The 14,953-nt window shown below is 39.6% G+C and overlaps 1 protein-coding gene across 1 annotated transcript; it reads right to left on the bottom strand.

Annotated features, from left to right (window-relative positions):
* Positions 1-1,877: 1,877 nt before the first annotated feature.
* On the bottom strand, positions 1,878-6,691 carry LOC101485060 (CD276 antigen homolog). The gene is made up of 4 exons (XM_076881032.1): positions 6,643-6,691; positions 6,444-6,550; positions 2,891-3,214; positions 1,878-2,677 (listed from the first exon to the last, which is right to left on the bottom strand). Exons 2-4 carry the CDS (start codon positions 6,535-6,537, stop codon positions 2,571-2,573), a joined length of 525 nt encoding a protein of 174 aa, XP_076737147.1. The 5' UTR covers positions 6,538-6,550; positions 6,643-6,691; the 3' UTR covers positions 1,878-2,570.
* Positions 6,692-14,953: the final 8,262 nt, after the last annotated feature.

Here is a 14,953-nt window from a genome sequence, read left to right as displayed (position 1 = left end):
TGACACAGGGCCAAACACAGCCTAAAAGATCCTGCCTGATGTTTTCTACATCAATTTTCTCTATAAGTTAAATACAAATTAAGCAGACATTTTTTTCTTAAAGCAGTTCATTTTACCAGTTTAAACATTTGACGATTTTATTTTCTACAGTGATTAAAAGTTGTGTTTCTGAGATTTGCAAATCATTGCATTATGTGATTCTTTACATTTTACACGGGATCCTGTTTTTGGAATTGGGATTATAAAACTATTTTGGTTGCAGTTTTTGATTAGCACTTAATCAGTTTATCATCTGTACTAATGAAGCTACGAAGCCTCCAACATGATGGGAAAAAATTGTGAAAGGTGGTCAAATTTTGACCCACCCTGTGTACTTTTAGCATATACTGTTTTTAACATATACTGTGACCTGCCAGTGAGAGGCAAAGAAGCAAAGAGTAGTCACCAGATCTAACTAAACATGGTCATAATTCCCAATCCAGCTGGCATCTGCTGTGGAAAAATAAACTGACCATTGAAACCAAAACTGATATCCTCAGATTTATTAATAAAATCATTTGCAAAGGAATCAATGCAGGATGAAAAGAAGAGAAAAAAACTCATGAGTGGATAGAATCAGCTGTAGGAAGGTTTTTTTTGTTTGTTTTTTTGTCGTGGTCATGTAGGTACCTGCCTTATACAGTGAGGTTAAATAAGATGAAATACAATTTTCCCCACAGTGTCAAGAGACACAAACTTACTAACTGCTGAAAAGAAGCTGATGTTAATACAATTTTGATTCTATCAGGACACAAAATGTTTCTAAACAAGCCAACAACACTTGTCACACTCAGCTGTGTACTTGGAGCTGATTCAAACCCAAAGTTGATTTACATCTTGATTACATGGTTTAGTCAAGTCCTCCATGCTTTCTTTCAGTCCTTCTCTTGCTCTCTCACTCACACACCTGCATCCGCACATGTATGAAAACATAATTGAATAATTCTGCTCAGAATGAGGCGCGTCTGTTCAACTTTGTGCTACTCTGGTTATCCTCGGTCATTAGGAGAGGCTTACACCACGGGATCGAGCTGTAAGAGATGCAATTCATTTTATATGTAGTGTGATAGTAGATGAGTGTTAAATAATATGTGGATTCTCTGAAAAAGGACAAAAATCATTACAGCATAAATATGGAATAAAAATTATTGGAACGGGCCTCTTAACAGTCCGATTAAAGAAGCGCACCATTCTTAAATGTACTGCACAAACTCTATTCGCAACGATTCTCAAAACCACCACAAGATGGCACTGTAACACAAGGAATGAACTCATCCCTGATCAAGCAGGTTTGCAATCACACCCACCAATCAACCTACAACCGGTAAAATGGTTCCAATACCACATTTACCACCATTGTGAGATTTTGCCTCATCCTGTCATGTGACCTACTGAGATCAGCTGTTGCAGGATGTGATCAAGATCTCAAAACTGGGTTGTAGGTGGCGGACAGTCGGTGTTGTGAGCCACCTCCTCTGTTCAGAGATGGTCGTTCACAGATGTTTCATCCCAAGGACAAAACTCCCAAACACAAGCCAGTCAACATAGTGTGTGCTGTGCAGTACAGCGAGGAGTGCTCAGACCTCTACACTGGCGAGACCAAACAGCCACAAAACATAGACGCGCCACCTCGACAGGGCAAGACTCAGCTCTACATCTGCACCTAAAGGTCAAAGGTCACACTTTCAAGGATGCTGATGTTCACGTTTTGGACAGAGAGGACAGATGGTTTGAAAGTAAAGTAGTAGAAACAGCATATCTAACAATAATACAACGATATCTCTCAGAGTGTTTGTTGCAAGCCAGGCTGGTGTTAATCTGCTCGTACATGCACTGGATTCATTCACATGTCCTTTATTGCACATGACCAAGTGTAAAACATTTTGCTGATGTTACAGATTCATCAATCCTGAAAATTTGTTATAAAAACTTTGTTCTTTATACTAATAGTTTAAAAAAAAATTAATCTATGATCGATTCTCATGATGTTATCCACTGTTAATGACAAAATACAGTAAATAGTCCAACATCTTACTTTTTCTTTTTTAATTCACATTTTATATTTTTCAAAGTCATCCAGTGGACTAGTGATGGCCGTCAGGGCTTATATTTGGCCTTCTTTCCATATAATGTAACCTTCCTTCTCAACAGTATTTTAAGCCTTTAAAAATGCAAAAAACATGTAAAATATAAAAATAAAATGTAAAATGAAAAATATGTAGGACAAAAATATCAAAATGTAAAATTCAGAATTCATAATAGCTCAGTGATATTTGATGGTGACTAAAAAAGGCAGCAGATAACAATGTAAACAAACATGTATGTTGAGCAGGAAACTTCAGATAATCACAAACACGAACATAACTTAATGTTTCCTCCAGGTGCTAAATTCCAGTTTAATTGTGCATCGTTAACTTCTGTCTGTCCTCAGCACATCTGTCACTGTGAATGCTGAGTGGGTGGGTGGAGTGAATATACACTGTGATATTTCCATCTGTGGCCTTTCAAACTGGCTGCAGTTCAACAGACGGCTAAAACAACAAAACAGCAGCAGCAAGCACAACGGAAATCGACATGTCAACTTCTACGCCATCAGCTCCACTCCTCTGGTCTTTGTCCTTATCGAGTACTGTCTGACCTGCAGGTGAGAAACAGGTGTGAGGTGTCAGCTGTCAGGTAGGTGATGAGTGAAGAACAGAACAGAATCCATTTCCTCTTCAAACTGCTGTCAGACATTATCTACTGCACTCTGATCACATCACTCAGACCAGCTGCTTTCTACAAAGTCTCATCAGCAACATCTTTAGGAACAAACATCAACAACCAGGAAGCAGCTCAACTTCACACTCACCTTCTTCTACCTTCAGGTTGATGCTCTTCAAAAGCTGAGGTCTCTGTCTGTTGTATCCAGCATAACATTCATATTTTCCAGCGTCGTTCATGGTGACATTTTTGAGAATCACAGAAAAGTTTCCATTCTTTATCTCTGGATATTTCAGCTCCACTCGACCTTTAAATGATTCATGCTGTTTGTCTTTGTGAATGTGTTCATCGCTGATGTAGAACACATAATACTCTGACTGCAGGTCAGGCTTTTGCCAGCTTATCATTATGTTAGCATCACTGGGGCCATAGCACTCCAGAGTTACATCCTTTGCTTGTTTGACTGTTAGCTCTAAAATCAGAAGAAAACAGGTCAGTCATAAAGATAATATGCATCCAATAATTCAAACACGCTTATTATTGTGCTTCAAATATCAGAAACCTGAGTTTTTATTTTTGTGTAAATTCTGTGGGAATTTATAAGCGAGTAAAAAAAGCTTTACTGCGTTACATTCAGACCCAGATATGTTTACACATCCAGCATTGTGATGGCCAAACCCGTGGCCACACTCTAAAGTCGGTAACTTTTGTATTTTCATTCTTCATTTGAACATAGTAATACATTTTAGTAGTGATGGCCCGCTTGAAGCTGACGCTCCGGAGCGTGTGTCGAAAAAAACAACACACTGGTTCAGAAGCACTGTGTCGAGGCTTGCTTCGTTTGGCAAAAGTCACGTGACCAGTGACGTCCGAAGCTTCATTACGCACGTAACTGCTTCGGTACCTGATTCAAACGGATATAAGGAAGTGAATCATCCACGGGATTCGTGGAGTGTGTTGATGGTGACAGATAGCGACGAGGTGATCATTCCACTGACAGATATGGAGCCAGCGAGGAAGAGAGGACGTTCTGGCGTGTGGGAATATTTTGAGTTGATTTTGCTCAATTCATTTTATCTGCCGAAGTGAAAAACTTGAAATGTCCAAAATCATGTTTTCATAATGTAAATATCATTACAGCATATGACTTTAGGAACACTTCCATGTGATTTAAAGCTAATGAAGACTACAAAAATGTATTTGACACTATACGTACATTACATTGCTACACAGTTTAGAAAATCATTTTGTTTATTGTTTTTAGGTGATAGTCTGCAGGACCCAGGAATACCTGCATATCTACCAGCTTGCAGTGTAGTTCCTGCACTCCACAGCCTCTTCTGTTCCATGCAAGTGGATTTTCTCCAGGGCAGGAGAAACTATTTCTAAGAAAAGAAACAGACTCAGCCAGCGCACAGTAACACTAATCCTCTTTTTAAATGTAAATAACAAAAGGGCTACCTTACATTGATCATGTTTTTACTTTGCAAGTTCTTGATTAGGGGTGGGTTTTGATTATCGCCTTTCTGATTACAATCCATGCTAAATTGAATGAAGTGATATTGATTCATTAAAATCCCGTGTCGATTTGTAAATTAACGTTATTATGCCTGAAACGCCAGCATCTCAGGTTAAACCTCACAACATGTCGTCAAACACCATGCAGCTAAAACAGTAACTGGGAGCAGGTTTACGGATTCTGCATACAAACGTGAACACAGAGCGCGGACCCGACGCGTCAGAGTCAGATTTTGGTGCGTCGTCGGGTCCGCGCTGTGTTTGCCTCTTTTTTTTTTCGCTGGCTTCTGCAGCTGCAGGTTTCATAACTCTCTGTTTACATCTCTAATTAAGTCTCACATGTGTCAGCTTTCTTTTAATAGATACGAAATTATGGATATATACTGTTAAATGATCAGACTTGTAATATTTCTGACTGAGGCAAAACTTTCCAGATTCCAATGAAATTGAATCGGATCCTGTATCGAATCAAAATGATTCTACAAATCAGTGACGATGCAGCCCTACTCAGCTTCCTAAGCATTTTCCCTTTCCAGTTCACAATCAATCCCACCCCTATGTCAAAAATATGTATAGGACAATTGGCCTCGTCTAATATTTTGTATGAACCTGTCCAGCTGTCCAGTGATTAAATGACAAGTAGATGGAGGCAGGACTTCACAGCAGGGGCATACTCCATAATGTGCTGTGCGTTATCATATGTATAATGTATATATTGCTCACTTATTGTATTTACCAACATAAAGGAGTTATGAGCAAAGAAAGGCCACACCATAGTGCATGTTTAAATAGGGAAAGTTTATTGATCAAAATGTATTACGCAAATACGCATTACATTTTTTTCAGCCCCCCAATCGAGAAAACAAAACCAATTACATGTTCAAAGCAACGGAACGGTGGCCCAATATCAGAGAGAACTCCACTCTTGAGTGAGCAGCGATAATTGAGCAGTCCGTTTTATTTTGCAGATTCAAGCTGCTCTTCAAAATATTCGCCACCAGATGTCACCGGAGAGGACTGTGTTGAAAAGCTTCGAGTAATGAACCATTTTTCAATACAAGCTTCAGTGCTTCGGAAAGCTTCATTTGGCCATCACTACATTTTAGTTTCCAATATCTTTATTGATTGGTTTGGATACATTTGTTCTATTTGTAAGCGCGCACATTTAGTTTACTTATGTATTCATACTACTTCATTTCTTTGCTTTCTGACTAACCTTTGTCTTTTTATTTCTTACCTGCTATCATCCCTGGGAGTTGCCGGACAAAAAGATGGTAGCCAGGGTTTGAAACCATTAAATACAAAGGAAGATAATTGGACCACACCACCACTTCCTGCTGAAGGGGGGGAATGTGTGTTTTCTTTACTTTAAAAACAAAGTATTTGTATTTAATTAAATATTTGAGTTTAGGGTTTAATGGGGTTTTTGATTTTCTTCTTTAGTGTTTAGTTTCTTAACAAACTAGATTGTTTGTGATTTATGATTGTGTTTTGTTTGTTACCCCTCACGTGTCACAATGGTCTGATCAGCCATTATATATACCCTTGTATGTCATTTTTCATAATTGACCTAAACATATTTCATGTTTAGGTCAATTATGTATGTTTGAGCAGTCATTTGGTTTGTTAAGTTTGCCTGGGTTCAGTTTTGTTTCTGTGACCTCTTTTATGAGCTCAACATTTATTAGTCTTGTAAATATAATTTTGGGGGGTTAAATAAATGGAAACCATATTTTTCTAATAATTCCTGGCCTCCTCCTGTTTTTCAACTCGGTCCATCACAAGCATGTTAAATCATGAACTTCAGTGGGTTTTGAATGTCTAACTTCAGAGTTTATACGCTTTTTTAAACATTTGTAGACTGTGGTGTGGGTTTTACTGAGCTAAAATGGGTAAAATGGCTTCACATACTCTGTGGAAAAGCCCAGAGTCTGTACAAAATGATAAAACAAAGGTATAAAAACCTGTTTGTACTTGTCAGTCACATTCAGGGTGTTTAATACAGAAATCTGTTGATTTTTGTGTACCAGACAGCGATGGCTTGTTATTCATTTCATAGTTTATTTCTAAAGGACCTGTACATAAGGCCAGACAGTTGAGAGGCTGATGTACTGAACCTGTTCTGTACAGTAGCATTTGAATTTAACTACAATTTAATGTTTTACAGGATTAACACATCTTACCTTCACAGTCCAGACGTCCCAGGAAACATGAGAGGACAAACACGGTTAAAGCTGTTTTTAACAGCATTTCCTTTCTTATCTCCCACAGCTTCATTGTTGGTAGTTTCCTGGATTAAAAAACAATAATAAAGAATATACAGATGCTCTTTAAAGCTATTAAATTTACCTAAAGTTATTTTATGCGGTGTATGACTGATACCCTGAGCAATATCCCTGTGCCCCTGTGAGAGGAAATTCCACCACATGAAAAAAAGGGAACTTACAGGAAATTATGAGGTAAGGTGGCGCCTATTCGTCTGTCTGTATAAACAAGTGTTCAGAATCTAGTAAAAAGATTTAATCTGTTTTAGGTTAGAGTTCAAAAATATCATAGTTTAAAATGTAAAAGCTTCTAAAGGTGTGAAGGTTAAATGTTAATAATGAATGTAAAATAATAATGTGAGGCCTTCATTCGATGGTATGATGTCATACCAGCTAATCGTCTTGTAATCGGAAGGTTGCCGGTTCGAGCCACGGCTCGGACAGTCTCGGTCATTGTGTCCTTGGGCAAGACACTTCACCCACCGCCTACTGGTGTTGGCCAGAGGGGCCGATGGCGCGATATGGCAGCCGCGCCTCTGTCAGTGTACCCCAGGGCAGCTGTGGCTACAACTGTAGCTTGCCTTCACTGGTGTATGAATGTGAGAGTGAATGAATAGTGGTATTTTAAAGCTTTGAGGGGTCCCAAAAAGCGCTATATAAATGCAATCCATTATTATTATTTAAGCAGAACTCAGGTGTTTGAGGAGAAAGGACCAGGTCAGTGTAGCTGTGTGCAGTTTGACCGTAATTTTCATTGATTTAAGTTCAGTTATGTTTATTTGAACTGAGTTAATTCGGAGTTGAGTTTCTTATTTGTTTCTTTGTAAATATTGTTTGGGTCACAAAACGGTGACAGCATCAGTCTCCTGCATTTCTTTGGCTGCTTAAGTCAAGTCCTACTATACTGATGAGGACTTTTATCTATCATTCCAAAAACACAAACCACTGCTTCCCTCTCTTTGCAGCTTACATTGTTTATAAGCTACACTTGGTAAGCATGGAAGTATTTCACTAAACACACGAGGAAGCTTAGCTTGATAAAAAAAAAAAATCTACAGGTGTAGAGCTCTAGGCACCTGTAGAGTCTTTGTATAGCAGAAAATAAATGCTAAATTGCAATAAAACTCTCAATGAAAGTGTGATAAATGTTTGTAGTACAGAGTGTGTACACGACAGGGAAGCCCAGCCCAGTATGCACTCTTACTGTCGATCTCAAACCCAGATACATGGGCAGGGCTTTGTCAGGAAGGAAATGTGTCAGGGAGCAACTGCAAAACATGGAGGTCATTAAAAAAGAATGTTAGGAGGCAGCAGGAGAGCAGGAAAGGCAGGATTGTGCTGATGAGAGCAGTCACTGTAAATGTTTTTATGTTCTGTAAAATCACACCAGAGAGAATGAAGATAGAAGGAGGACAGATATGTTGGGTGTGAGGGACAAGATGGAAGAAAAGCAAGGACTTGTCCACAGGAGGGGTGGTGGACGTATTGTACAAAACATGATGAAGATGTTAAAAATTGAAAAAGATTTTTGGTCTGCCTCTAAAAAAATTGGCAAACTGTCAGGTTGCTCGGGAGGGAAAACAGTTCTCTTCTCAAAAGGTGTCCAGTGTGGGTGAGCTGCTGCAGGAGGCTGTCAGCATATAAGATAAGATAAGATAAGATAAGATAAGATAAGATAAGATAAGATAAGATAAGATAGAACTTTATTAATCCCTCGGGTGGGTTCCTCTGGGAAATTCGACTTCCAAAAAAAGTACAGCAACGACCGAAGTTACAGTTACAGAACTGTTATATATATATATATATATACACACACACACACACACACACACACACACACACACACATATATAAATACAGAGACAAATATAAATAAAATATACAAAGGGGATAAATAGAATAAATAGGAATAAAAAATAAAAATACAAGTGAATTGCACATTTCAAGTATTGAGTCTATTGCACCGTTGACTATTTACAAAAAGTATTGCACAAGGTATTGTACAGTGAGGTGCAGAGGCACTACAGCTTAGTTGTTCCCCCCTCCTTTGTCCTCCTGTTTCCCCTCCCTCTCCCCTCCAGGGAGGAGTTAAACAGTCTGATGGCGTGTGGGACAAAGGAGTTTTTAAGTCTGTTAGTTCTTGTCTTTGGGAGAAGCAACCTGTCACTGAACAGACTCTTCTGGTTGTTTATGGCCGTGTGCAGAGGATGCCCAGCATTGTCCATAATGTCCATCAGTTTCTTTAATGTCCTTTTCTCTGCCACTGTCACCAGAGTGTCCAGCTTCATGCCGACCACAGAGCTAGCCCTCCTGATCAGTTTCTCCAGCCTGGATGAGTCCCTCTTTGCTGTGCTGCTCCCCCAGCACACCACAGCATAGAAAAGTACTCCAGCAACCACCGACTGGTAAAACATCCTCAGGAGCTTCCTGAGGATGTACACTACTATATACACTACTGCCAAAAGTATTTACACATAATGTATTTACATTTGAACATTAGACCATGAGCTGTGCAATAAAATAATCATTCATGTTCAGAAACACAAGTCAGCAATAATCATAAAATCATAAAATGCAAGCATCACTTTCTGTCAGGTGTGCACAACCTGTGTTTTATTTGCTGTACATCAATATTTTATAGTCAGCCTCAACATTGTGATTCTGTGATAATTATAAATCCCTGAACACATTTGAAAGTTATAAATGTAGTAAGTGTTGCTATTATGGGATTTAATAATCATGGTTGCATCGTCCTGGTCACAGGTGGGGGATATGGTTACAGTCACCCACCAGCTGGCAGTCAGTCAGAATTCCACCAGGCATCCATCACGGTCCTGTCACTGATGACAGGACATTGAGGCTGTTTGTTTCTGTCATGGTCCTGAGTCTGCCGACTCAGTGTTTTGTGTTTCTTTATGCTTTTGTTTATTCTGAGTATGTATTCTGTTATAATTTGCCATTTGTTAGGTTTCTGTTCTGTGCCTGCCCTGGTCCCACTTCTGTGTTCTGTCTGCCTCTGGTGTCACACTGTCTGTTTGTGAATCTGTCTGTGTAGTTCATTGTCTTGTCTGGTTCTCTGTGTCTGAGTTTCCTGTTTTATTCTGAAGGTCTCCGTCTCATGTGAGTGTGTTCAGGTTACGTTTCCCCTGTCCCCTCAGCTCTGATTTCTCCCAGCTGTGTTGCCCTCCTGTCTCTCATCCCCTGATTACTGCTGTGTGTATTTAAGCCCTGTGTGTTCTCCTGCCTGTTCGTCTGTGTTTCATGGTGTTTTGTTCCTCTGTCTGCGGCTCTCTGCGCTGCACCCCGTTTCTTATGTTTGTCATTTAGTTTTCCCAGTTTAGGTTTTCCAGTCATTTGTCATTCCTCACTAGTGATGGGCAGATGAAGCTTCATGAAGCACTGAAGCTCTTAATCCAATTGGTTCACCCCAGCGTGAAGCTTCATGTGCTCTAGTAGGACACCTACTGGACGTAGAAATATTAGTTGGCATGAATTTGAAGAGCGTGGCCTTTTGCACACAGCCTGCAAATGTCAACAACAAAAGGAGTGTGTAAAACATCTATATTGTAGTGATCAAATCAAATCACTTTTATTGTCACCTCACATGTGCAGGCACACTGGCACAGCACATGCGAGTGAAATTCTTGTGTGCGAGCCCCACAAGCAACAGAGATGTGCAAACACAACAACACAAACGAGCAAAATACAAGAATGGCCAACCTGAAACTAATAAATATATGTACAATATATAATAGTGTATGCATTTCTGGATGTGTATACTAAATATTATCCTACGTGTGTGTGTGTGTGTGTGTGTGTGTGTGTGTATACACATTTTTACAAATTAAATAGTAAAAAAAAAAAAAATATAAAAATATACAGAGTTGAATATGTGCAAAACAGTGGCATTACTGTACAGTGTGTGGAGTGCATAGTGTTGAAGTTCCAGTAGTGAAGCTGAGGTGTCTATGACGTGTTCAGCAGTCTGATGGCCTGATGGAAGAAGCTGTCTCTCAGTCTGCTGGTACGGGACCGGATGCTGCAGAACCTCCTTCCTGATGGAAGCAGTCTGAACAGTTTATGGCTGGGGTGACTGGAGTCCTTGATGATCCTTCCCGCTTTCCTCAGGCAGCGCTTCCTGTAGATGTCTTGGAGGGAGGGAAGCTCACCTCCAATTATCCGTTCAGAGCACCGCACTACACGCTGGAGAGCTTTGCAGTTGTAGGCGGTGCTGTTGCCATACCAGGTGGTGATGCATCCAGTGAGGATGCTCTCAATGGCACAGTGATAGAAGGTCCTGAGGATGCGGGGGCTCATGCCGAATCTTTTCAGTCTCCTGAGATGGCAGTATACTGTGTATATTTATACTGGCAGTATGGAAAATGATCATTTGGAAATGCTTGAAATGGAAATGATCATTTACTGTGAGGTGAGGTGTGGTTGGGGTGTGGACAGTGGTTGTGCTTTTGTAACGTTGAGGTATGGACAGCTACACACTGAGGCCTCAGTCCTGCCTGTTCACATTTTATTCAGTAAAAACTAAATTTTCACTGCTTTTATGACCTTTTTAGTGGGGAGAACATAGCTAGGATTTAATGATTTAACAAATCTTTTAAATCCTTTGTCCTCCACAATGCTAAATGGCTGGGAGTCCTCAATCACCATGCTAACCAGGTCTTCATCTATTTGAGATTGTTCTCCTGAGGAAAGACAATAAAGACAAAGCACAAATATAAATATCACACACGTAACTTATTACAGCTGTATAATATTGTTATATCATTTAGTAACATTACTGCATGCTATATTATCATGGCATTTGATGGCTCACCTGGTCTTGCTCCACAATCGGTGTTCCCCTTATTCTCATGCAAAGCTCTGTAGTGCGTAAGCATGGATGAGGTGTTGTTGTTATATCCCAGCTCCCTGGCACATAGCAAACACTTCACCTTGTACAAAAGTAAAGCCGCTTAACATAAATTGTATTGCACCATCAGTATTATGAAAATACATCTTCTGTGGAAATTTACATACCTTGTTGGGAGGAATAAGATCAAAATGTTCCCACACAGGGGAGGACATCCTCCTCTTCTTAGCTGGCTCCATTCTCTCCTCACTTTCTCTCCTCACTCTCATAAACCTCCAAACTGTCTCCAAACTCTCACTAACCGCAACTCTCCATCAAACACCCACATTTTTGAATGAAGTCTGAGGGGTTTATATCGCTGTCATATCTCGCGGCAAAGTTCGAACCACTTCATGAACCAGTCACGTGGTACAGCCGGGCAGCGAGGCTTCGGACGTCATCATTTTCAGCTCCTCCCATAAATGAAGCAAGCCTCGAAACGCGCATCGCGGAAACGCCCCCTCAGTTACTCGACACAAGCTTTGAAGCCTCGATACAGAACGTCACATCACTATTCCTCACTGCCTGTTCCGTCACATTATTACTTGTAAATAAACGTCACTTGCACTATCAGTCAACTGCCTGCATTAGGGTCCTTTTACCTCCAACACCACACGGCTCTCCTCGACAGCTGTGACAGTTTCGTTTTTTTGCACCTTTACATTTTAATCCAGAGTTGGGATGTGAAGAAACAGGAGTGGGCATACTCACACACCCCTGATCTTCAATAGGAATAGAAATATTTAACAAAGTAAAATAATAAAGCTGATAATGGTAAATCTATGTTCCGTTTATGTAGAAAAAGAAGCGTGCATTTTATTTGAAAGAAAAAACACATACATGCAGTGGAAGCCCAGATGTCAGTTTTACCCTGGGACTTGAACGCATCTTACATATGTGGCTCTGTGGGAAGCTGCCAGCGTTACATTTGTCTCAAACCCCACATGGGTGTGAGAAGTGATCCGTGCGGTGATTCGCACACACATATTTAACCTCCTAAGACCCGAACTCTTCCACAGCATTTTTAATTTCTCTTTGATATTTGGGCATATTGGGGCCCGATGAATGTGAAAATAAAGAATTACCAGATTTTTTTTTTTTACCTTATTTTTGTTTTTAAGAAAAATAAGAGCCACATATTAGGATATTCATTTAAAATTTTGATACAAGAGTAGCAGTATAATGTCCTCGTAAGTGGCTATCAGGCCCATGTAGAGCAAAATTGAGTATTTTGGTCTAAATAACCCAAAATGTGATGTCCACATATGTGGACGCAGGGTCCTAGGAGGATAAGGTTTTGTGGGCAAGAGTGATGTCGTGTGTACTTTTAGATATTTGTACGTTCAGAAAGGTTTTCAAAAGGTAAAATTTTCAAATTCAGGAAGCTGAACTTAGTAAACTGTGCTTAAACGATCAGTAATTATTTGGCTTTTGCACATTTGTAAAATAGTTTTACGTGGTGGTCAGATTGCCTCGTATATGTGTGTGGATTGAAGCACCTGCGTGTGGGTCCTCAAAATTTACACACAAATCATTGCACACATTTGCAAAGCTTAGTTTACATGTGGATTATGTCTCATGCTTTGCGACACTTTTTTGACGGTGTTTAGAGAACAAATATAAAGAAGCAGACAAAGTCACAACATCAGAACAATTTGAACTTTTGCCGTAGTTAAAGTGTTCTTTAAATCAGCATCACTGATTTGTGTCATTAAATTACCTCTTCATCATCAACAAGCAGAAACGCCTCTGTGTGAGGTCACTGTCTCTTTAAGACATCAACAATACTGGCCGCTTTTCACTCTCTCCAGTTGGCAAATATAACATTAGAAAACAATATCAAAATAATAGTAAAATACATCATCAGTACTAGTATTACTGTAGTTATTTTTAGGGGTGCTGTGATGAAATTTAGGGTCTACTATGCCTTAAGGTGGAATTCTGAGTATCTCTGCAATCACCAAAGGCTTGGGTGAAAAATGGTTGTGTTCAAAGAGTTCTACTTTGCTGACTGAAGAAGTGAATTAAAAATATTTGGAGTTAACACACTGACAAAGGTATGCACTAACTATTTTAGGCCTCCTGCTTGTATGGCCCTCTTTCCTTAACAACAGCTCCTTCCTCCAACTCACTTAGTGGGGGAGGGTGGGAGAGAGAGGGTCTCATACTAGCCCCAAACACACAACAGCTACCTGCTATAAAACATTATTTCTCAAGTTGACAGTTGAAAAACAGGGTTGTTGTTGTTTTTTACCATTTTAACAAAAGTACAACGCTTTAAAGCATAACATAGAAAGGTCACATGGAGTTTGATCATCTGTGCTATTTTAAATCAGCCGTCGTAATGGCAACAAGAAAACCACAAAGCAGTATATGTAGCCTTGCATGCAGAAGGAAGTTGATATAACTGCTGTGTCTGAGCTCAGTCAAGATGAACCCAGCATCTCTTCAGCAGCTGCTCTGTAAGTTCAATCTTTCACTTCCAAATGCAGTTAACTGTTTTTATAGTATATCAGCTGAGTTATACAAGGGTGGTGACATATGTTGTGAGACAGAGTACTGTGCAAAAGTCTTGAGCCACAGTTTTAAGTGTTAAGCTATTTAACACTGACTTATGAATCACAGATGAACCAGTGTTGTTTGTACATAAAACCGAGAAATCAGGAAAGAACATATTTTAAAGTGTGTATTTTTAATTTGTATCTTGAGGAATGAAGGCTTAAAGTTGATATTATTGTAGGTGTGGCCTGTTTGATTGACAGGCGGATGTTGACACAGGGGCTGTACCTTCTGTCTGCTGCCGTTCACCTCAGCTATCCCAGAAGTGGGAAACTGAACCTCTTTTATTTGTCTGTTACTGACACTGATTAGCAGGTGTCTGTGTCTCTGTGATACATTCATGATATTTATGGATATAGTTTTAAAAACAAAAACAGACAAACGAACAGCTAGAAAAGGCCTAAGCAGAAGCTAAAAGTCCCCTAAAGGGGAGACGTGCTACCAGAAGGAGCTTTGTTGTAATGTGAACCAGCTGAAAACTCAGATTGACTGATATCATTTCTCTTTAGGTCTGAACTTACTGCTGTGCTGCACAACAAACCAAGGTCAGTGACCTCATCGTGATAATCCAAAACATCTCAAAGAGTCTTAAATAGAGATTTTCTGCATCTTATTTTTAATGCTGTCTGCCACGTATAAACTTTCAATAAAGCTTGTCTCTAAAAACTGAGGCATTAAATCCAAAACCACCTTTTTTTTTTGGTGTTTTTAATGACATTAATTATAACTGTGCATCTGAGAGCACTGAACCTGGACCAGCCAGGATCTGACTGCATACTTGACTACTGTCTTTACTATCAGTATCACATTTTAAATGTAAAGTGATTTAGGAATACTGAAGACACGTGATGTTTACTGCATTATATGTTTATAGTGCAATATACACAGCCACCCAATATATGTTTTATTTTGGGTGGCTGTGTTACTGTTGTTGAAACAGTAAAAGATTATGAAACTCAGTTGG

The sequence above is a fragment of the Maylandia zebra genome, unplaced genomic scaffold, assembly GCF_041146795.1.
Source record: "Maylandia zebra isolate NMK-2024a unplaced genomic scaffold, Mzebra_GT3a scaffold02, whole genome shotgun sequence".
Classification (NCBI taxonomy): Eukaryota; Metazoa; Chordata; class Actinopteri; order Cichliformes; family Cichlidae; genus Maylandia; species Maylandia zebra.
Note: the sequence above shows the minus strand (reverse complement) of the source record. Positions and strands in the feature narration are given on the sequence as shown.